The 23519-nt window shown below is 45.0% G+C and overlaps 1 protein-coding gene across 5 annotated transcripts in view; it reads left to right on the top strand.

The window, feature by feature from the left end:
- The window catches only part of LOC124111860 (talin-1-like), a 325376-nt gene that overhangs the window by 88158 nt on the left and 213699 nt on the right, over positions 1-23519 (top strand). For all 5 annotated transcript variants that reach the window (XR_007220682.1, XM_048395666.1, XM_048395664.1 and 2 more), the window contains exons 3-16: positions 404-637; positions 4293-4390; positions 8425-8554; positions 8968-9117; positions 11296-11438; positions 12689-12816; positions 13077-13140; positions 13940-14044; positions 14835-14924; positions 15408-15473; positions 16048-16149; positions 17113-17189; positions 18295-18475; positions 22886-23026. Coding sequence is in view for 4 of the 5 variants with exons in the window: in XM_048395666.1 (XP_048251623.1) it covers positions 502-637; positions 4293-4390; positions 8425-8554; positions 8968-9117; positions 11296-11438; positions 12689-12816; positions 13077-13140; positions 13940-14044; positions 14835-14924; positions 15408-15473; positions 16048-16149; positions 17113-17189; positions 18295-18475; positions 22886-23026 (1611 nt within the window). In the remaining variant the exon portion in view is untranslated. The remainder of the gene's footprint in view (positions 1-403; positions 638-4292; positions 4391-8424; positions 8555-8967; positions 9118-11295; positions 11439-12688; positions 12817-13076; positions 13141-13939; positions 14045-14834; positions 14925-15407; positions 15474-16047; positions 16150-17112; positions 17190-18294; positions 18476-22885; positions 23027-23519) is intronic.

Genomic DNA, 23519 nt, shown 5'->3' with positions numbered 1-23519 from the left:
AATAGGCAGCCTTACAGGGATTTACCTTGTTCTACAGCAAATGTATGTACACATTCCTGGTGTATTAGCCCGAAATTTGGCAAATATTTTCAGTCTTAGTTTATAGACTAGAGTCAGCTGATTTCACAAGACCAGAAACATTTACTATTTCAGTCTGTGCCAAAAACAAGTGAGACTAATACCCCGAACTTGGCTCTAAGCATCAGTTTCAGTGGAATTTAGTGTTATTATGTGGACTAGTGTAACCGAGCTTACTGGACCATGCCGAATTTCACTTGACTCAGGCTTTGGACTAGCAGTTAAAATAGCAGACTGCTATTTTTTGTCATGGGCTAGTTGCTGACAATAAAGATGCAGTGGACATAGATTGTCAATTATTTATTGTGATTTGCTGATGTTTCAGAGTTGCTGAGTCTGCAGGAAGAGATAACGTGAATCCACTGTAAGGACCGACGGACCGACCACTGTGTAGCCGGCGGGGGTTGTCACCTAGTATGCAAGATGGCGACCCTATCGCTCAAGATCAGCGTTGTGGGGAGCAACATCGTCAAGACGATGCAGTTCGAGCCGTCCACCATTGTCTATGATGCATGTAGAATCATCCGAGAAAGAATCGCCGAAACCATACAAGGAAACCGTAAGTACTTTGGGGAGGGATTATTGTGCAGGTCAGGGTGAAGGGATAATCAGTGTTGACGACATGAGGCTGTAGGAAATGCCTGTGAATGAAGTCCCCAGAATACCCCAGTTTCCTGGTGTCCTGTCTAGTGGTAAGATAGATGCGATGTCAGTGGGTATTATGAACCAGGAAGTATGATACTTGCTTGTAAGTCAGACCATGTTGACGGCATCCTTCAGGTGGGTAGAAAATATGTTATGAACAGTGACAAGTTTGGGCTAGTAGAATCCAAGGTGGCATAGACTGTACCAGGGGTTGGTGTGTAGTTTGTTGTGGCATAGACTGGACCAGGGGTTGGTGTGTAGTTTGTTGTGGCATAGACTGGACCAGGGGTTGGTGTGTAGTTTGTTGTGGCATAGACTGGACCAGGGGTTGATGTGTAGTTAGTTGTGGCAGGACTTGACCAGGGGTTGGTGTGTAGTGTGGACCAGGGGTTGGTGTGTAGTTTGTTGTGGCATAGACTGGACCAGGGGTTGGTGTGTAGTTTGTTGTGGCATAGACTGGACCAGGGGTTGGTGTGTAGTTTGTTGTGGCATAGACTGGACCAGGGGTTGGTGTGTAGTTTGTTGTGGCATAGACTGGACCAGGGGTTTATATGTAGTTAGTTGTGGCAGGACTGTACCAGGGGTTGGTGTGTAGTTTGTTGTGGCAGGACTGGACCAGGGGTTGGTGTGTAGTTTGTTGTGGCAGGACTGGACCAGGGGTTGGTGTGTAGTTTGTTGTGGCATAGACTGGACCAGGGGTTGGTGTGTAGTTTGTTGTGGCATAGACTGGACCAGGGGTTGGTGTGTAGTTTGTTGTGGCATAGACTGGACCAGGGGTTTATATGTAGTTAGTTGTGGCAGGACTGTACCAGGGGTTGGTGTGTAGTTTGTTGTGGCAGGACTGTACCAGGGGTTGGTGTGTAGTTTGTTGTGGCAGGACTGGACCAGGGGTTGGTGTGTAGTTTGTTGTGGCATAGACTGTACCAGGGGTTGGTGTGTAGTTTGTTGTGGCAGGACTGGACCAGGGGTTGGTGTGTAGTTTGTTGTGGCATAGACTGGACCAGGGGTTGATGTGTAGTTAGTTGTGGCAGGACTGGACCAGGGGTTGGTGTGTAGTGTGGACCAGGGGTTGGTGTGTAGTTCGTTGTGGCATAGACTGGACCAGGGGTTGGTGTGTAGTGTGGACCAGGGGTTGGTGTGTAGTTCGTTGTGGCATAGACTGGACCAGGGGTTGGTGTGTAGTTAGTTGTGGCAGGACTGGACCAGGGGTTGGTGTGTAGTGTGGACCAGGGGTTGGTGTGTAGTTAGTTGTGGCAGGACTGGACCAGGGGTTGGTGTGTAGTGTGGACCAGGGGTTGGTGTGTAGTTCGTTGTGGCATAGACTGGACCAGGGGTTGGTGTGTAGTTTGTTGTGGCATAGACTGGACCAGGGGTTGGTGTGTAGTTAGTTGTGGCAGGACTGGACCAGGGGTTGGTGTGTAGTGTGGACCAGGGGTTGGTGTGTAGTTCGTTGTGGCAGGACTGCTTCCTGCTTGGACATTGTGTGTAATCTTGGATCAAGCTGTTCTCACAATGTTTGCCCCTCCCGTGGAGATTCCGGGTTAGAATAGGTCCCCAGCAACCTAGGGAACCAAATAGATTGAGTGGTTCGATATAATTTTTAAACCGGCAAGTGTTGCCTGCCCATCTTCAAAGTTACCTGCCCCATTCAGGCATTATAAATATTGAAAAATTGTTAGAAATAATAGACCAATCATGTTGTGATTCAGTTGAAATAATGCAAACAATTATTTGAAATGCTATAAGGAGTTATGATAAAACTGAATACATAAGTAGTCTTAAGTATCTGCCAGAGTCAGGCAGATGGAGGAAAATTTCATGCAGCCTGACAGAAAAGTTGCTAACCACGGGCAGGCAGGCATGGATTGTTGCGCACTGTATTGATCACTGGATTGTCTGGTCTAGAAACAATATTTTTACAGGCCACAGTCATATAGCTGGGATATTACTGAGTGTGGCTTTGACTAACAAACAAGACACATTGTTGTCAACACTAAAGGTTGATTTCGTGCTTGTGGGTAACATGACCTGCAATTAGTATTTGCCACCAGGACTATATCATATGGTCAGGCTGGCTGTCTGAAGCACTGCTTTCTTCATCAATAACTGGAAGGGTGTTTTCTCAGTGTTGACTGTTTCCCTGTTTCGGTGTGTGGGATGAGAGTAGTGGGACACTGTGTAATGAGAACATGTCTGTTAAACAAAAGGAATTCAGCTGGGTGTCACTGGACTTGACCCTGTATGACTCCTAATGAGGGTACGGTTGAGGGCTCAGCTCCAACTCTAGGTTGAGGGTACAGTTCCAGCTGTAGGTTGTGGACACAGTTCCAGCTGTAGGTTGAGGGCTCAGTTCCAGCTGTAGGTTGAGGACAGAGTTCCAGCTGTAGGTTGAGGACGCAGTTCCAGCTGTAGGTTGAGGACACAGTTCCAGCTGTAGGTTGAGGACACAGTTCCAGCTGTAGGTTGAGGGCGCAGTTCCAGCTCTATGTTGAGGGTACAGTTCCAGCTGTTGGTTGAGGAAACAGTTCCAGCTGTAGGTTGTGGACAAAGTTCCAGCTGTAGGTTGTGGACACAGTTCCAGCTCTAGGTTGAGGGCACAGTTCCAGCTGTAGGTTGAGGACACAGTTCCAGCTGTAGGTTGAGGGCACAGTTCCAGCTGTAGGTTGAGGACACAGTTCCAGCTGTAGGTTGAGGGCACAGTTCCAGCTCTATGTTGAGGGTACAGTTCCAGCTGTTGGTTGAGGGCTCAGTTCCAGCTGTAGGTTGAGGACGCAGTTCCAGCTGTAGGTTGAGGACACAGTTCCAGCTGTAGGTTGAGGACACAAGTCCAGCTGTAGGTTGAGGGCACAGTTCCAGCTGTTGGTTGAGGACACAGTTCCAGCTGTAGGTTGAGGACACAGTTCCAGCTGTAGGTTGAGGGTACAGTTCCAGCTGTAGGTTGAGGACACTGTTCCAGCTGTAGGTTGAGGACACAGTTCCAGCTGTAGGTTGAGGGCTCAATTCCAGCTGTAGGTTGAGGACACAGTTCCAGCTGTAGGTTGAGGGCACAGTTCCAGGTGTAGGTTGAGGACACAGTTCCAGCTGTAGGTTGAGGACACAGTTCCAGCTCTATGTTGAGGGTACAGTTCCAGCTGTTGGTTGAGGGCTCAGTTCCAGCTGTAGGTTGAGGACGCAGTTCCAGCTGTAGGTTGAGGACACAGTTCCAGCTGTAGGTTGAGGACACAAGTCCAGCTGTAGGTTGAGGGCACAGTTCCAGCTGTTGGTTGAGGACACAGTTCCAGCTGTAGGTTGAGGACACAGTTCCAGCTGTAGGTTGAGGGTACAGTTCCAGCTGTAGGTTGAGGACACTGTTCCAGCTGTAGGTTGAGGACACAGTTCCAGCTGTAGGTTGAGGGCTCAATTCCAGCTGTAGGTTGAGGACACAGTTCCAGCTGTAGGTTGAGGGCACAGTTCCAGGTGTAGGTTGAGGACACAGTTCCAGCTGTAGGTTGAGGACACAGTTCCAGCTGTAGGTTGAGGACACAGTTCCAGCTGTAGTTTTTAGGTTTCACAATCTGGTTTTGTTGCAGACACTGACTTTGGACTTTTTCTGGCTGACGAGGACCCAAAGAAAGGAGTATGGCTGGAGCAAGGTCGCAGCTTGGAGTACTACCTGCTGCGGAATGGGGTAGGTGTTCAGGCAGTTCTAGCTTCGCAGCCATTTAAGTGAAGTAACAAATAGGCATGGGACGATACACCAAGTGTGGGATCCGATACATATCACGATTCTTGTTCACAATCTGATACGTAGCTTTGCATGCGCTCTTATCTGTGGTGCATAAGCCATCTAACGCACCACAGATAAGAGCACATGCAAGTGTTTGGATACGTATCGGATCATGAACAATGTATCCTGATACGTATTGTATCGCACAGTTGGTGTATCATCCCAGCCCTACTCTCAATTTCATGCACCAGTTTAGCTGTTCTGTGGATGTAAACAACATATATTGGCTGACTTTGAGTTGAGTGCGACTCACTCAGTTTTAATATCTACATTATTGCTAAGCTGTTGGTATTCCATTTCAGTAATGGCTGTATCATGATGAAAGAAAAATACAATTAATGTGAGCAAGTGAACAAGTGGGGAGGATTTACTAATTGAAGATAACATGTTCTACTCCTGTTATGTCTGGCTTCCATCCTACACAAAGTAGTCTGTCACTGCTGAAATCTTTATTTTGTAATGAATGATAATTGACAGTAATAGATATACCATGAGTAGGTTTATTGATACAGGATAGCCGATTACTCCATGTCTGTGTCCAGGCATGTTCTCCACTATCAGACAGACAACCATCTGGCGTCTGCTCTCTGCGTCTGCTGTCTGCGTCTGCTCTCTGCGTCTGCTCTCTGCGTCTGCTCTCTGCGTCTGCTTCTTACATCTGCCATAAACATTACAGCTGTATTTTACATACTCTGTCTGCAAAACAAATATTTTTTGTCTGAAATGAGAGAAACTCTTGATTTATTTTGTAAAGTTTCCATGTTATGAATATTGACATGTTGTGTAAGGACATCTTGGTTGTGACAAGTGCTTTAGCACTGGGGAAAATGTTACCAGAAAATGACATGAAAGAAGTTAAACACAGGATATAGAGACAGAATTACAGACATGTATACAACAAAGTGTCAAGACAGAAACATGGGGATAGTGTTTAGTGGAAGCTCCACAGAGAAACCTTATCTTTTATGACCATTGATTAATATGAATGCCAGGTGTTGTAGGAGTAGTTCATCAGTGTTACATATTTGGAGTAATACATTTGATGCATGTCATGTAAACATAGAAATGTGGCATGTTAGGTATTTTTCCAAATCTGCTATGGCCATTTTAACTTCATGTTAATTTGTGCAGCAGTGAGTTTGGCTGGTTAGGGAGCAATTATTGGATTTTCAAGGGTTTGTGTGTGTGTGCGTGTGCGTTCGCGTGCGCGTGCATGTGCATGTGTGTACGGCAGGATTTTGGATTGGGATCAGCTTTTCTTTTCTTGTTTTCTAATGTGTAGGAACTCATTATTTCTTTCAGGTGTTCAATTATTATCATTTTAAAACAAAGAGAAATATCGACATTTCAGTACGGTACACATGCTCTGACGAAAACGGCACAAATATTTTTTTCCTACAAGTCGCATCTACTCTTTTTCACCCAAACAAGGACTTGTTAAAAGTATAGGTCCCCAGTAACCTCAGCTTGTTGTAAGTGGCGACTGAATGGATCGGTTCGCCAGGCTCTATGTCTTAGATGATTGCTTGTCAAGATTTTGTATGAATCGTTGCTCATGATATCAATCACTGGGTTTCTAGTCTTGATTATTTATAGACAGCCCTAATTTTGCTTGACTACTATTCAGTGAAGCGGTAAATGACAAACACAATAATAGTTTGCCAGTGGGTCTGGAAGGCAGGTGATCAGGAGATGGAAAACTTCCATCAATAATTCTCCACACTAAGTGATGTCTCAGCAGCGATGACTGTCTCTGATTTATTTGTTTGTTTGTTTGTTTGTTTGTTTGTTTGTTTGTTGTTTAATGCCGAACACAGCAATATTCCAGCTATGTGACGGCGGTCTGTAAAATAACTGAGTCAATCCAGTGATTGACATCATGAGCATCGATCTACGCAATTGGGATCAATGACATGCATCAACTAAGACAGCGAGCCTGACTGCCCTCTCCCGTTAATCGCCATTTTCGACAAGCAAAGTCGCCTTTTTCGGCAAGTATGGGTTGCTGAAGACCTGATTTATTGGTCAAACAATGAATAGTTCTCACTGTGCTAGCGGTCACTCTGTATTAATGCAGTGGCTAATTGAAAGAGACCGTTATAGACGGGTATGCATCAAAGTTGGCAAGCCTGACCTCCGATCCTGTTCTTTCTGTCGAGTATTCTCAGCTAATGATATTCCAATGACACTAAAATCTACTGAATATGAAGCTATATGCTAATTTGTCACAATGTGACATCAAGCTGACATGCCATGATATAACTGGAATACTGTTCAAAGCGGCGTTAATCAAATCTCACTCACTTACTCATGCTAGCTTCTTGTCATGTCAGGTGACTACTAGGATCTCGGTCAGGCCCGCTAACTTGGTTGGTGCATGTGATCGTATCCCAATTGGATCTATGCTCATGATATCAATCACTGTATTGTCTGGTCCAGACTCGATTATTTACAGCCTGCCATCATATGGCTGGAATATTGCTGAGTAGGGTGTTTAGCAACAAACAAACAAACAAACTCATGTTTATTTCTACTGGACTTATGATGAGAGTTTCTACCACTGATGATTAAGATCAATGACAGGTTCAGAATCTTTTTCTAAACCCTCTCTCAGACCAATATTTGGCCCAAGTCTGCAGCAGATGTCCCTGAAAAAAGTCTCACAAAGGAATCAGAACTATCCCCAAGTCATGTTGATATAGTTTTAACTAATGTGATGGCTTGGCCGATGTGCCTTGCAATTCACTGATAAAACCTCACCAGTAAAAAGGAAATAGAGGATATTTCATGTGTCGAGTGAAATATCATGTTTCTCTCACCGAGTGACGGGGGAAAGGAGATATTTTCACGAGTGGCATGACAAATCCAATGTCAATCATAATACTTGTTTCCCAATTTGCTTGCAAAGGATTCTATATGAACCCTTGAGGTTAGAACAAATTAATCACAACACGTGAAGGAAGATTGAGTCCTGACCATCTCCTAACACAAGTACTTCATTTAGCTGATTTGCTGTCGTACGTGTTTGTTTTGTTGTTGTTTAACACCGCACTCAGCAATATTCCAGCTATATGATGGCGGTCTGTATATAATCGAGTCTGGACCAGACAATCCAGTGATTGATACATGAGCATCCATCCCCGCAATTGGGATCGATGACATGTATCAACCAAGTCAGCGAGCCTGACCACCCGATCCCGTTAGTCGCCTTTTACGACAAGCATAGTCGCCTTTTACGGCAAGCATGGGTTGCTGAAGACCTATTCTACCCCGGAATCTTCACGGGTCGTCCTACGTGTAGATCTATAAGCAGCAGTGACTAACATTGGCTTGAGGAAGAGATATATATGTATGACAATACTAGAGGATGTCCTGGAGGGCACCTGCTTCCGGACCAACCATTGTTCTACACCATTGTCATGTCAAACTAAAATATGAATGAAGTAGCTGGTATTTATAAATTGCATTTTGTCACTCAACAGTAAGTGTTTGCTGTTCACAAGCCTTGGTTGGTCTTGTGATCGGTGCAAGTTTTAGAACAGAACACCCTCATTTCACTGAGTGGAGTTGGCTGTGAGAGGGAGAATGGTATTTGTTGTGGATGTGTTGTGGAATGTGTGGATTGATATAAGTCAATCTTTGTTGAAGAGTGTCAGTCGAAGAGGAGTTTATCCCACATACAGCAGTCTATGCCAGACACGTTTCAATCTACTGACCAGAACTTGTCATATGGCATCATTTTCAGTAGATTTCTGTGTTGACATATATTGGCTAATTTACCTGAACCTAAAAGACAAGAAATACGAGGGCAAGACTGGGCCTTCGTACCAGTTGCTTATGTCGCAGACTTTTTGTTGAGACTGTTACTGATGATGTTGATGTTGTAACTGATGATGATGATGTTGATATTGTAACTGATGGTGTTGTTGTTGCAGGATCTGCTGGAGTACAAGAAGAAGCAGCGTATCCTGAAGGTGCGGACGCTGGACGGGGCTCTGAAGACCCTGCAGGTGGATGACAGCCACACCGTGGGGCAGCTCATGATCACCATCTGCACCAGGATGGGTGAGTTCCGTCTTCTACTCAGGTCCACGTCCGTGTGGGGATAACAGTCTGCCGTCATGTAGCTGGAATATTGCTGAGTGTGGCCTTAAATAAACAAACAAACAAACAAACAAACAAACAAACACTGACTGTTCCTTGTGGGTTTCAGGAGAGTGGTAAACATCTTACACCAGAATCAGTTCAGGCTTTCCTCCCACATTAAGCAGACACACTGATAAACCTGAAACATTGTTCAAGGTGGTGTTAACCAAACTGACTGACTGACTGACTGACTGACTGACTGACTGACTGACTGACTGACTGACCCACTCACTCACTCACTCACTCACTCACTCACTGGCTCACTCACTCACTGGCTCACTCACTCACTCACTCACCCACCGACTCACTCACTCACTCACTCACTGTGGCAGGTATCACCAACCACGAGGAGTACTCCCTGGTGCGGGACCTGCCTGACGACGAGAAGGAGAAGACGCTGACGCTGAAGAGAGACAAGTCCATCGCTAAGGACCAGAAGAAACTGGAGGAGATGAAGAAGAAGCTCCACACCGATGATGAAAGTAAGTCTGCATGATGGAGTATCATGATGAAAGTAAGTCTGCATGATGGAGTATCATGATGAAAGTAAGTCTGCATGATGGAGTATCATGATGAAAGTAAGTCTGCATGATGGAGTATCATGATGAAAGTGAGTCTGCATGATGGAGTATCATGATGAAAGTGAGTCTGCATGATGGAGTATCATGATGGAAGTAAGTCTGCATGATGGAGTATCATGATGGAAGTAAGTCTGCATGATGGAGTATCATGATGAAAGGAAGTCTGCATGATGGAGTATCATGATGAAAGTAAGTCTGCATGATGGAGTATCATGATGGAAGTAAGTCTGCATGATGGAGTATCATGATGAAAGTGAGTCTGCATGATGGAGTATCATGATGAAAGTAAGTCTGCATGATGGAGTATCATGATGGAAGTAAGTCTGCATGATGGAGTATCATGATGGAAGTAAGTCTGCATGATGGAGTATCCTGATGAAAGTAAGTCTGCATGATGGAGTATCATGATGAAAGTAAGTCCTGCATGATGGAGTATCATGATGAAAGTAAGTCTGCATGATGGAGTATCATGATGGAAGTAAGTCTGCATGATGGAGTATCATGATGGAAGTAAGTCTGCATGATGGAGTATCATGATGAAAGGAAGTCTGCATGATGGAGTATCATGATGAAAGTAAGTCTGCATGATGGAGTATCATGATGGAAGTAAGTCTGCATGATGGAGTATCATGATGAAAGTAAGTCTGCATGATGGAGTATCATGATGAAAGTAAGTCTGCATGATGGAGTATCATGATGAAAGTAAGTCTGCATGATGGAGTATCATGATGGAAGTAAGTCTGCATGATGGAGTATCATGATGGAAGTAAGTCTGCATGATGGAGTATCATGATGAAAGTAAGTCTGCATGATGGAGTATCATGATGGAAGTAAGTCTGCATGATGGAGTATCATGATGAAAGTAAGTCTGCATGATGGAGTATCATGATGGAAGTAAGTCTGCATGATGGAGTATCATGATGAAAGTAAGTCTGCATGATGGAGTATCATGATGAAAGTGAGTCTGCATGATGGAGTATCATGATGGAAGTAAGTCTGCATGATGGAGTATCATGATGGAAGTAAGTCTGCATGATGGAGTATCATGATGAAAGTAAGTCTGCATGATGGAGTATCATGATGGAAGTAAGTCTGCATGATGGAGTATCATGATGAAAGTAAGTCTGCATGATGGAGTATCATGATGGAAGTAAGTCTGCATGATGGAGTATCATGATGAAAGTAAGTCTGCATGATGGAGTATCATGATGGAGGGTGTCCAGCACGGAACAGGAGAAGCCAACCTGAACTGTAGTTCCTACTAGCTTGTACACCCTTCCAAAGTCACGATAGTGTGTTCAATGAATAGCATCAGAAGGAAGGCCTCAGCCCACAATACAATACGAGGTTAAACTGATCTATCAGTAACAGTGTTCAACATTAAGGGGTCCTGTGTCCCTTGAGGCCTGTCCCTGTCCCTCTAGTATCTAGGGTCTCCTAAATCTGTGGCTGTTAACACTTGGGCTATGACAAAGACTCCTTGACTTTCATAGTTAATTAAGAATTCACTCTACACCACTAAGTTGTGCTGAGGACAAGTATGCCTGGCTATAAGGATCGATAATCAGAATTATCGTCGATGGGAAGAAATATTAACGATTGTCAATATGAAATTGTCATGGATAAGAACTTACATCAACTATTGTGATGAAAAAAGTTTAGATTTACAGAAACAGACTTGTCATTGTCACTCATGTCAATTGTCGAAGATGAAAAGCAATTTTTGTATCTCACATGTGGCATGAAATATGTTGATTTCTTTCTGGATTTTCTTGCATATTTGCTAAACTGGACTTTTCTGATATTTATTGATAATTGATCAATGTTTAGTAGGCAATTATCGATCTGTATGATCTACATCGATAGCCAGCCCTAAGGACAAGTAAATATCCAACGATGGTAGTCCTTAATAACAACTGGCATTTGAGGGCTATAATCACTGTTATGGACTGTTGTATCTTAGTGGAACATTGACTGTTGTATCTTAGTGGTACATGGACTGTTATGTGCTTGTGTTATATCTGGGTAGTATTTGACTGTTGTATCCATGTGTGTACTGACTGCTTCGCTCTGTTCCAGTGAACTGGCTAGACCACAGTAAGACACTGAGGGAGCAGGGCATCGACCCAAACGAGATACTGCTGCTGAGGAGGAAGTTCTTCTTCTCTGATCAGAACGTTGACGCCCGTGACCCCGTCCAACTTAACCTCCTCTATGTCCAGGTGAGCTTCTAGTTCCACACCTGTGTAGGGAGATCGCTGTCGTCAGTCATCTAAATTATTATGCTATGTTATACTAGACACTTACAGAGATGGTTTCTTAGGCAGAATTCAATGGCAGACATGCTGTTCTTGTTTATATGTGAGAACACCTCCGTGGTCTAGTGGATAGAGCCTCTGCCCGGAGACTACCTTCGTGGTCTAGTGGATAGAGCCTCTGCCCGGAGACTACCTTCGTGGTCTAGTGGATAGAGCCTCTGCCCCTAGAGAACCATCGTGGTCTAGTGGATAGAGACTCTGCCCCTAGACAACCTTTATTGTGTTGTGGATAGAGCCTCTGCCCAGAGACTACCTCCGTGGTCTAGTGGATAGAGCCTCTGCCCAGAGACTACCTTTGTGGTCTAGTGGATAGAGCCTCTGCCCAGAGACTACCTTTGTGGTCTAGTGGATAGAGCCTCTGCCCAGAGACTACCTTTGTGGTCTAGTGGATAGAGCCTCTGCCCAGAGACTACCTCCATGGTCTAGTGGATAGAGCCTCTGCCCAGAGACTACCTTTGTGGTCTAGTGGATAGAGCCTCTCCCCAGAGACTATCTCTGTGGTCTAGTGGATAGAGCCTCTGCCCAGAGACTACCTTCGTGGTCTAGTGGATAGAGCCTCTCCCCGAGACTACCTTCGTGGTCTAGTGGATAGAGCCTCTCCCCAGAGACTATCTCTGTGGTCTAGTGGATAGAGCCTCTGCCCAGAGACTACCTTCGTGGTCTAGTGGATAGAGCCTCTGCCCAGAGACTACCTTTGTGGTCTAGTGGATAGAGCCTCTGCCCCCAGACTACCTTTGTGGTCTAGTGGATAGAGCCTCTGCCCAGAGACTGCCTTTGTGGTCTAGTGGATAGAGCCTCTGCCAAGAGACTACCTCCATGGTCTAGTGGATAGAGCCTCTGCCCAGAGACTACCTTTGTGGTCTAGTGGATAGAGCCTCTGCCCAGAGACTACCTCCTTGGTCTAGTGGATAGAGCCTCTGCCAAGAGACTACCTCCATGGTCTAGTGGATAGAGCCTCTGCCCAGAGACTACCTCCATGGTCTAGTGGATAGAGCCTCTGCCCAGAGACTACCTCCTTGGTCTAGTGGATAGAGCCTCTGCCCAGAGACAAGGTTTGTGGTTTAGTTGATAGAGCCTCTGCCCCGAGACTACTTTCGTGGCCTAGTAAAGTGCAGTAGACGATGTTCCTGACTGTGATGGTGTTGTCTCCCCAGTCCCGTGACGCCCTGCTGAACGGCACCCACCCCGTGAGTCAGGAAGAAGCTATACAGTTTGCAGGCTTGCAGTGTCAGATACAGTTCGGGGACCACGTCGACTCCAAACACAGACCGGGCTTCCTCGAGTGAGTAGTTACCTCCCTTTACTGTAACTCTTTACTCACAATATCGATCTCTGTACTGTGAGGTCCAGACTGGACAATCTACAGACAGCTGTCATATAGCTGGAATATTGCAGTGCAGCGTTAAACAACCATCATGCATACATACCTCTAACCAATGTCCTCAAGACTCTTTAACTCTGATGGACTGATGGAAGCGTTAGTTGCTTTGCTTTTGTCACTGTAACTGTGACACTATCTTAACATGCCACATCTTGTTCCAGCTTGAAAGAATTCCTGCCAAAAGAATACATGAAAATCAAAGGAGTTGAAAAGAAGATTTACATTGTAAGTAACCAAGCAGCCATCCCACCAACACTTCGAGATACAGATCAGAGAGAAGCACTAACTTATTTCAACACAATCCCTTTTTTATTATTTTTTTAAAATTCTGGTGTATGCAAAGTCAAATTAGTCATTGAAGCCTCTTCTTGTCTATTGGTCCTGTTATCTGTGAAATATAAGCCGCCTCCATAACAGGAACCCGTGAAGATCCAGGGTAGAATAGGTCTTCAGCAACCCATGCTTGCAGTAAAAGGTGACTGCTTGTCGTAAAAGGCGATTGACGGGATCGGGCAGTCAGGCTCGCTGATTTGGTTGATGCATGTCATTGATCCAAATTGCGAAGATCAATGCTCATGATGTCAATCACTGGATTGTCTGGTCCAGACTGGATTATTTACAGACCGCCGTCATATAGCTGGAATAATGCTGAGTGCGTCGTAAAAGAACCAACCAACCAACCAACCATAACAGGATTTGGCAAATGTTTGGTTCTAGTTTGTGAATTGTTACTGACATTTTCTTCAGACTTGGGGCCGATTGTTGGCCTCTGACAGGTCCAGTAAGTCTGTGTTATGGTTAAAGATTTAGAGGCTCCCAAGATTCAAATACCATAGGGGAAGTCATCAAGGACCCCAGGCTCCCCTTTAATTTCAAACACTTGCACTCATGTGAGACTGTAGACAGACAGCCAAGAGGCTATGTGTCATGTTACAAGGATGTAGAAATCTACTGCTCAATGTATTTGTGAGCATCCCCCATTAGATGTCCTATCTGGTTTCTCACTTGACTGGTGCTGTTTCAGGAACACAAGAAGTGGGCCAGCATGTCGGAGATTGAGTCAAAGGTCAAGTACACCCACTTGTGTCGCTCCCTCAAGACCTACGGCATCACCTTCTTCCTTGTCAAGGTCAGTGTGACATGAAAGTGATTAGTCTTTAGTCTATTTGGCTTTTAAAGAATCTTTATTAACGTGATATTAATTCCTTGTTGACTTATTGTCTGATCACCAAACAACAGGGTTAGAAATTGGCACTGGTCCTATAGTGCTTGCCAAACTGCCCAGTGGTAAAGGTATCATAAGGACTAGTAGAAATTTGCCCTTTTTAAGGGTTTTGCTATATGTTATCATTATAAGGACTAGTGGACGAAAAATGTTAGTTTCTAACCCTGCAAACAACAGTAGTGGATGTAGCACTGGATGACGTCACTGATGCAGATGTAACGGTTTCATCATGAGGACGTGGTCGGTCGGTCATCTAAGGCGCCAGCATATACGGTGCGTAGATGTGTCACTTTGGTGTGCCGGAAAATGTGATCATGGGATAGAATCCCAGATTTGTCCTGAACATTGTTTTGTGTTTCACAACATCATTCCCGTGCTTGTGGGTTTCATCAAAGTGGTAAACATCTGAGACCTGCATCCCTCAGGCTTTCCTCCTACATTTAGGTGACACATGATATTACATAGATAGTTCACACAACCTAACTAGAACTTGGTACATCACACTGCCATGCTCACATGGCTAGAGAACTACTGATTGGTGTAACACAACATTCGAATATTAACAGACCAGCGTTAAACAACAAACAAATACTAATGTGACATGGTGTCAGTGGTGTTAATGGTGATGTTGGTGTTAATGGTGATGTTGGTGTTAATGGTGATGTTGGTGTTAATGGTGTTGGTGATGTTGCAGGAGAAGATGAGGGGGAAGAACAAGCTGGTACCGAGGCTGCTTGGCATCACCAAGGACAGCGTGGTGCGTGTGGACGAGAAGACCAAGGAGGTGGGTGTGTCTGACAGTAGGGGTCGACAGGTGGGGTAGACAGGTGGGGTAGACAATAGAGGTAGACAATAGAGGTAGACAGGATGGGTTGGAATTGGTCTCCAGCACCCTTGTATTACCATGCGACTAAATGGACTGAGTGGTCCGGCTCTGTGACTTGGTTGCTCATAGTATCAATCACTGGTGGTGTGGTTTGACAAGATTATTTACAGTCTGATGTCATTCTGCTGGATTATTGCTAAGTGCTGGGCAAAGAAAAACCAACCAACCAACAGACAGACAAACAAACAAACAACACAGTCAATAAATACTCAGCACACTGCACCAGGGATCGTCAAGCTTGTTGCAAGTGTGTATAGTTTCTCTGAATCCTGTCATGAAGTACTCTGTGTAGGATGTCCTGATGTCTGGTAGACCTGGGGCCGAGGGGCGGGGCCCGCTGTGTGTCAACTGTCCCTACCCGTTTCTCCCACTGTGTTTCAGATCATGAAGACCTGGCCTCTGACCACCGTGAGGAGATGGGCAGCCTCCCCCAACAGCTTCACCCTGGTCAGTACAACGTGTACTTGCTGTTACAGCATGCCCTATAGCCTTGGAGGAGCCGATAAATCTTCCAGAGATATTGGCCTTTTGTTTGTGTTTCAAGCCACCAGTATCATAGCCTTGTCAGGATTAAAGAAGCCGAAATGTATTGCCACACATCCTTTGAATATTGTAGTAACCGCATCTGTGCATTTTGTAACCTGTAATTGTAGATATAATTATTTAAACATGCCTACCGACAATGACTGAAAATAGTACTATTCTATGAATATTAGCTTCCGCGGTGATGTGGCCGCCAAACCAGCTGTTTCAATCAGAGGGGGTTTATTGTGATTTATCTGCTTCTGATTGACCAATCACAATCGAGTAAATTCCAAATTCATGGTAGAATATTGGTTAACATTTTAGATTTTTCTAAAAATGATAGTATTGATATTATTTGAATCGTCAGTTCGGAGATATTGTTACTAATTATTTTGTTTTTCCACACCAACAATAATCACAATACTATTGTCCCAGTAGCCTCTGTACCAAGAAACACAACAGTCAATGTTGAAGTTGTTTGTGTTGTATCCTGCAGGACTTCGGAGACTACTCAGACACGTACTACTCCGTGCAGACGACGGAGGGGGAGCAGATCTCACAGCTCATCGCTGGCTACATCGACATCATCCTCAGGAAGGTGAGTCAGTCTCACAGCAACTAGGAATGCACCATGTCTGTGTTTGTGGCTTTCAACAAAGTGTAAAGTCAGAGACCTGCATCACTTCAGGCTTTCTCCCACATTAAGCTGACACGCCGTTTTGGGACTGAAATAATGTTCGAAGCGTTGTTAAACCAACTCACTCACTCACTCACTCACTCACTCACTCACTCACTCAACTAGGGATGCACCATGCCTGTGCTCGTGGCTTTCAACAGAGTCATAAAGTCAGAGACCTGCATCACTTCAGGCTCTCTCCCACATTAAGCTGACACGCCATGATAAGACTGAAATACTGTTAGAAGCATTGTTAAACCAACTCACTCACTCACTCACTCAACTAGGGATGCACCATGCCTGTACTTGTGGCTTTCAACAAAGTGTAAAGTCAGAGACCTGCATCACTTCAGGCTTTCGAAACCAACTCACTCACTCAACTAGGGCTGTTGTGATTTGCCTAAAAGTGGAATGATGTGTGTTTAAATATCTGTAAGATCATGTAGGTCATGTAAATAAAGAAACAATATGTATGTGTTTATACAAGAATGTCAGGTTATGAATTGATTATTTGTAAAATACTATTTCCTGACTTGCTGTTTCCCACTTCCTCCTATGTTTTATGACCTCAAGATTGCTAAATGTGATCGGATCTGTAGTATTCTATATCATACAGCTCCATAACAGGAACCGCCTCCGTGGTAGAGCGTCCGCCCGGAGAACGTAAGGTCCGGTGTTCGATCCCTGGTCGCGTCATACCAAAAGACGTTAAAAGATGGTACTTCTTGTTACCCTGTCTGGCGCTTGACATTAAGTCAAGGACAGGTCGGCACGGAGTCAGTATACTGTGTCTGAGTGGGATATTCATGTTAAACTGCGGCATGGTATCTCAGTGAGCGAACACTATAAATTGGCATCAGTCATGATAACTGTTTTTGTTTTCAGAAAAAGGCAAAGGACCACCTCGGTCTGGATGGAGATGAAAACTCCATGATGATGGAGGACAACGTACTGCCGGCCAAGTGAGTCACCGAGTCTACACCTACACCATGCCCACACCACGCTGATACCACGCCCACACCACGCCCACATCTACACCATGCCCACACCACGCCCATACCATGCCCACACCACGCCTACATCTACACCATGCCCACACCACGCCGATACCACGCCCACATCTACACCATGCCTACATCACGCCGATACCACGCCCATACTATGCCGATACCACGCCCACATCTACATCATTGTCCACACCACGCCGATACCACGCCCACATCTACACCACGCCCGCACCACGCCCACACCATGCCCACACCACGCCGTTACCACGCCCACACCATGCCCATACCACGCCGATACCATGCCCACACCACGCCGATACCACGCCCACACCATGCCCATACCACGCCGATACCACGCCCACACCACGCCCATACCACGCTGATATCATGCCCACACCACGCCAAGACCATGCCCACACCACACCGATAACATGCCCACACCACACCCATACCACGCCCACATCTACACCATGCCCACACCACACCCATACCACACCCTCACCTACACCATGCCCACACCACACCCATACCACGCCCACATCTACACCATGCCCACACCACACCCATACCACACCCTCACCTACACCATGCCTACACCACGCGGATACCACGCCCACACCTACACCACGCTTATACCACACTTGTAGACCATGGCTACACCACACATTTACCATGTCGACACCATGTATAGACCAAACATACACAATACCTGTACACCGCACCTACACCACTGTACTCCTTGCCTACACCACACCTACTGTACGACTGTGAAGATACGGGATAGAATAGGTCGCCACGCCCACACCATGCTTGCCATAAAAGGCGACTGCTTGCCATAAAAGGCGACTAACGGGATTAGGTGGTCAGGCTTGCTGACTTGGTTGATGCATGTCATCGTCTCCCAATTGCGTGGATCGATGCTCATGATATCAATCACTGGATTGTCTGCTCCAGATTTGATTATTTACAGACAGCCGTCATATAGCTGGAATATTGCTGAGAGCAGCGTTAAACAACAAACCAACCAACCAACCAACTAAACTGTGTTCCTATGTTGCAGGGCGACCATCATCCAGCACCAGTCCTCCAACGTGTCCCACCCCCAGTCTGGGTCGGTGGCGATCCCCGCGGTGCTGCGTGACGGGGGGCAGGGGGAGTCCATGTTCGGGATGGGCAGCATGCAGCAGGTGCAGTCCACACACGTGACAAACCTCGCGCACGCTGGACACGCCGCCCCTCATGTTAGTAGTCCCGGGAATGTGTGTAACCAGAGCAGCCCTGCCTAGTGTCACGTATACATGGTAGGGGCTGGAGGCGTTTCTCTCTCGGCCCTTACTGTGCATATACTGAACAGTAGGCATCTGATGCTCATTTTAACCCTCTCAGTTGATTTTAAACTTTGTATTTAATGTTACTAGATGAAATTTTGATTATGCTTGAGTGAAATTGAGTTTTGAATCGGATTGTTTCTCACAGTTGCTGTGAATTTGGAATAGCTTCTGTTACATCAGTGATATGTGTGTTAATGTTACTACAATCAGATGCCAACTGAGAGGGTTAAACACTTGCACCAAGACTCAGGTTGTCCTTCAGTTCAGAAACTCTCACAGCATATTTTAAGAATTGGTTTGCAAATTGGTTTACAGAATCTTAAGTTTCTCAAAAAACTCTCATTTGTAGCTTATCAAAACACAACTGCATGCTGATCTTTGAGGATGACCTGAGTCTTGTGTACCACCTACTAATGACATATATGCATATTGATACATCTGTGACTGTTGATCTAGATCTTCAGGAAAGATTCTCAACATTTCTTGTGAACATTTAAATGAAAACATGTATTGAAAAGATTCTCTAGTACGTCAAGTAAGTTTATTCTTTTCTTCTATTTTTTTATTTTTGCGAATCACTTCTTGTATTGTGATGACTAGCTTCATGTTGTATTAGAGCAGGAAAGATGTGATTGACTCAGATAAGTATGTACTACGCTACAACAGTAGAATATAATACAGTACAGTTTAGTATGTCATAAGTTATAGGTAAAACTGGCTGCTCTAGAAATGGGTTCAAGTTGTCAAAAAGTGGGTTAAAAGTTGCCCTAGAAATGGGTTCAAGTTGCCAAGAAGTGGGTTAAAAGTTGCCCTTGAAATGGGTTCAAGTTGCCAAGAAGGGGTTAAATAGTTGCCCTAGAAATGGGCTCAAGTTGCCAAGAAGGGGTTAAATAGTTGCCCTAGAAATGGGCTCAGGTGGCCCAGAAGGGGTTAAAAAGTTGCCTTAGAAATGGGTTCAAGTTGCTAAGGAGTTAAATAGTTGCCCTAGAAATGGGTTCAAGTTGCCAAGAAGTGCGTTAAATAGTTGCCCTAAAAATGGGCTCAAGTTGCCAAAAAGGGGGTTGAAAAGTTGCCCTAGAAATGGGCTCAGGTGGCCCAGAAGGGGTTAAAAAGTTGCCCAAGAAATGGGTTCAAGTTGCCAAGAAGGGGGGTTAAATAGTTGCCCTGGTAATGAGCTCAAGTTGCCAAGAAAGGGGGTTAAAAAGTGCTCTAGAAATGGGCTCAAGTTGGCCTAGAAGATTACAGGGTTGTTGACCTTGGCTCCTGCAAACTCTCGTGGTAATGCAGGACATTAGCTTTCACGTATATCTCTCTGTCTATGGTAGGGGGGAGAACTCTGTCTAGCTTGTGCTTCCAGCAGCCTCTAGAACCATGTCTGGTAACCATGGGAATAGTAGACGTGTATATTCTAGCAGTACGCCTGTGGTGTGTGTAACCTGCATGGATGCAGACAATATATGACAGCTTTGTAGTTAGATGATGGACTACGACAGGGCCCACCAGCACAAAGGGATCACAATGCTGGGACCATTATAAGCCTATGTAGTATAGGAGTTATAGTGGATGTAGCGCTACAATCACTTTGTGCAGGTGGGCCTTGCTGTGAACTGGGATGGACTACGACAGGGCTCACCAGCACAAAGGGATCACAATGCTAGGACCATTATAAGCCTATGTAGTATAGGAGTTATAGTGGATGTAGTGCTACAATCACTTTGTGCAGGTGGGCCTTGCTGTGATTTGGGGCAGATGGCCCACCCAGAACATATAATCGGGCTTGGAGTTAGTGGTAGCAAGAAGTGAACGAGTCATCATTTTTTTTCTCTTTTCCTAATTGAAAAATCTGAGGAAGGAAATTCTCCCAGGTGGCCCTTATTTGATTGAGCTTGTGTCAAGAGACAAGATGTCGCTTTCTCTATTTAGTACTCTATAAAACAGGGTTAGAATATGTCGCCGGTAGCCTTAGTTAGTTGTAAAAAGTGACTAAATGGTCCCCAGCGGCCAAAGCTAGTGGTTGAAAGTGACTAGATGGTATTTGTCTTGGTGACTTGGTCGATTGTGTATCATGCCCAGACTTGTGGATCGATGCTCATGATAACAATCACTGGATCGTCTGGCCCAGACTTCATTATTTACAGACTGCAGTCACATAGCTGGAATATTGCTGATAGCAGACTTTAACAGCATTCATTGACACTGTTCAAGAATTAGGAATTGTTAAGACATACCATGAACCTAAGTGTAATACTCGGCCTTGAGTTGATCCCTGGCAGACATCCTCGTGGTAACCTACACTTCTTTTATGTCCTTGTGATCCTGAGGCTGGCCGAAACAGCTGCAGATAAATCTTTCATAGATTTCTGGTACCCTCTTTGATACCCTCGTTAGGTACCCTTGGTTTGGTACCCTTGGTTTGGTACCCTTGGTATGGTACCTCCCTACTGAATGTTTGACCTGTTATGAATGCTGTCTAACAACTGTATGTCTGTTCCTGCTCATGGACCGTGTGCACAAAGCAATCATAGCTTGACATTATTATTCCCATGCAGTTATCTCAGCTATGATCACTTTGTGCAGGCGGTGCCAGGTAGCAACTGTATGTCTGTTCCTGCTAATGGACCGTGTGCACAAAGCAATCATAGCTTGACATTATTATTCCCGTGCAGTTATCTCAGCTATGATCACTTTGTGCAGACAGTGCCAGGTAGCAACTGTATGTCTGTTCCTGCTAATGGACCGTGTGCACAAAGCAATCATAGCTTGACATTATTATTCCCATGCAGTTATCTGAGCTATGATCACTTTGTGCAGGCGGTGCCAGGTAGCAACTGTATGTCTGTTCCTGCTAATGGACCGTGTGCACAAAGCAATCATAGCTTGACATTATTATTCCCATGCAGTTATCTCAGCTATGATCACTTTGTGCAGACAGTGCCAGGTAGCAACTGTATGTCTGTTCCTGCTAATGGACCGTGTGCACAAAGCAATCATAGCTTGACATTATTATTCCCATGCAGTTATCTGAGCTATGATCACTTTGTGCAGGCGGTGCCAGGTAGCAAATGTATGTCTGTTCCTGCTCATGGACCGTGTGCACAAAGCAATCATAGCTTGACATTATTATTCCCATGCAGTTATCTCAGCTATGATCACTTTGTGCAGGTGGTGCCAGGTAGCAACTGTATGTCTGTTCCTGCTCATGGACCGTGTGCACGAAGCAATCATAGCTTGACATTATTATTCCCATGCAGTTATCTGAGCTATGATCACTTTGTGCAGGCGGTGCCAGGTAGCAACTGTATGTCTGTTACTGCACATGGACCGTGTGCACAAAGCAGTCTTAGTTCTATGACATCGTAACGCCCATACAATATTCTGAGCTTTGATCACTTTGTGCAGGTGGTGCCAGGTAGCAACTGTATGTCTGTTCCTGCACATGGACCGTGTGCACAAAGCAATCATAGCTTGACATTATTATTCCCGTGCAGTTATCTCAGCTATGATCACTTTGTGCAGGCGGTGCCAGGTAGCAACTGTATGTCTGTTCCTGCACATGGACCGTGTGCACAAAGCAATCATAGCTCTATGACATCGTAACTCCCATACAATATTCTGAGCTATGATCACTTTGTGCAGACAGTGCCAGGTAGCAACTGTATGTCTGTTCCTGCACATGGACCATGTGCACAAAGCAGTCTTAGTTCTATGACATCAGATCCCGATACAATATTCTGAGCTATGATCACTTTGTGCTCATGGACCTGGCAGCATGTTGTTGAACTGTCCACTAGAGTGTATTACCTTAGAGTTGAGAATGTCTGAAAGTGTGTTGTGTGGATTATATTGGAGCAAGGAGTAGCAGTGATATTTGTGCATGGCGTTGACTTGGTCAGCATGTGTGTTGCGAGTACCTGTCAGTGTCTGTGTATGTACCGATGGTGTAGCGTCTCGTTACGTTCACGTTGTTACTGGCTTTCTTCAGTTCCTGTTTGATATGTCAGTATTTTGTTAGTGAAAATCTTTTGTTGCAGTATTTAAAATAAATGTAATAAAAGTAGAAAATAGCATCGTAAGTTCAGTTGAACCTTTTTTGTGGCGGTAGACTTTGTTTTATTTTGTTTCATTTTGTTTCATTTTGTTTCATTCAAAAACTGTTTTAGTGACTTACATCAATGTCAGCTGTTCCATTATCAGATACTATGCAGTAATGGATGACACTTATCTACAATAACTTGTATCACTATCTAGTACACACAGAATTTACCCCAGTTAACCCACATTGTGTAGCCTGTGTGTACTGACCAGTGCTGTCCACTGTAGGGTCAGAACGCCCAGCAGCACGGCCTCAACCAGTCCCAGAAGGCCCTGTTGACCACCATCGAGGAGGGACTGTCCTCCGTCAACATGGCCAGGACAGACCTACAACAGAGGGCACAGGTCCCCAAGCTCGGATCAGACGCGGTACGTACAGCAACATTGTGGGGGAACATTGGTAGCAAGGAGTAGTTGGATGGTGACCGTGTTCCGCAGTTTGACTTGACAGAGCCTCTAAGGCTTTGGTCCTGCCCCATATTGGACCCGTGAAGATTCCGGGGTAGAATAGGTCTTCAGCAACCCATGCTTGTCGTAAAAGGCGACTAACGGGATCGGGTGGCCAGGCTCGCTGACTTGGTTGATGCATGTCATCGATCTCAATTGTGTGGATCAATGCTCATGATATTAATCACTGGATTGTCTGGTCCAGTCCTTGCCAAACTGCCCAAAAGTTGAGGTATCATAACGTCTATTAGAAATTTTGCTCTGTTTAAGGGTTTGGCTATATACTATCATTTTTTGACTGGTGGTCTAAAACTGTTTGCTTCTATCGATGTTGCATGGTGTCTCCTACGGCAAGTGAATCAACTTTAGATAGCAGCTTTATCTTTTCCTAAGATTGTTTTCTAAGAAACTAGTA

Source organism: Haliotis rufescens, unplaced genomic scaffold (assembly GCF_023055435.1).
Source record: "Haliotis rufescens isolate VD_foot unplaced genomic scaffold, xgHalRufe1.0.p SCAF_14, whole genome shotgun sequence".
Lineage (NCBI taxonomy): Eukaryota > Metazoa > Mollusca > Gastropoda > Lepetellida > Haliotidae > Haliotis > Haliotis rufescens.
The sequence above is the reverse complement of the archived record's forward strand: the minus strand, read 5'-3'. Positions and strand labels throughout refer to the sequence as shown.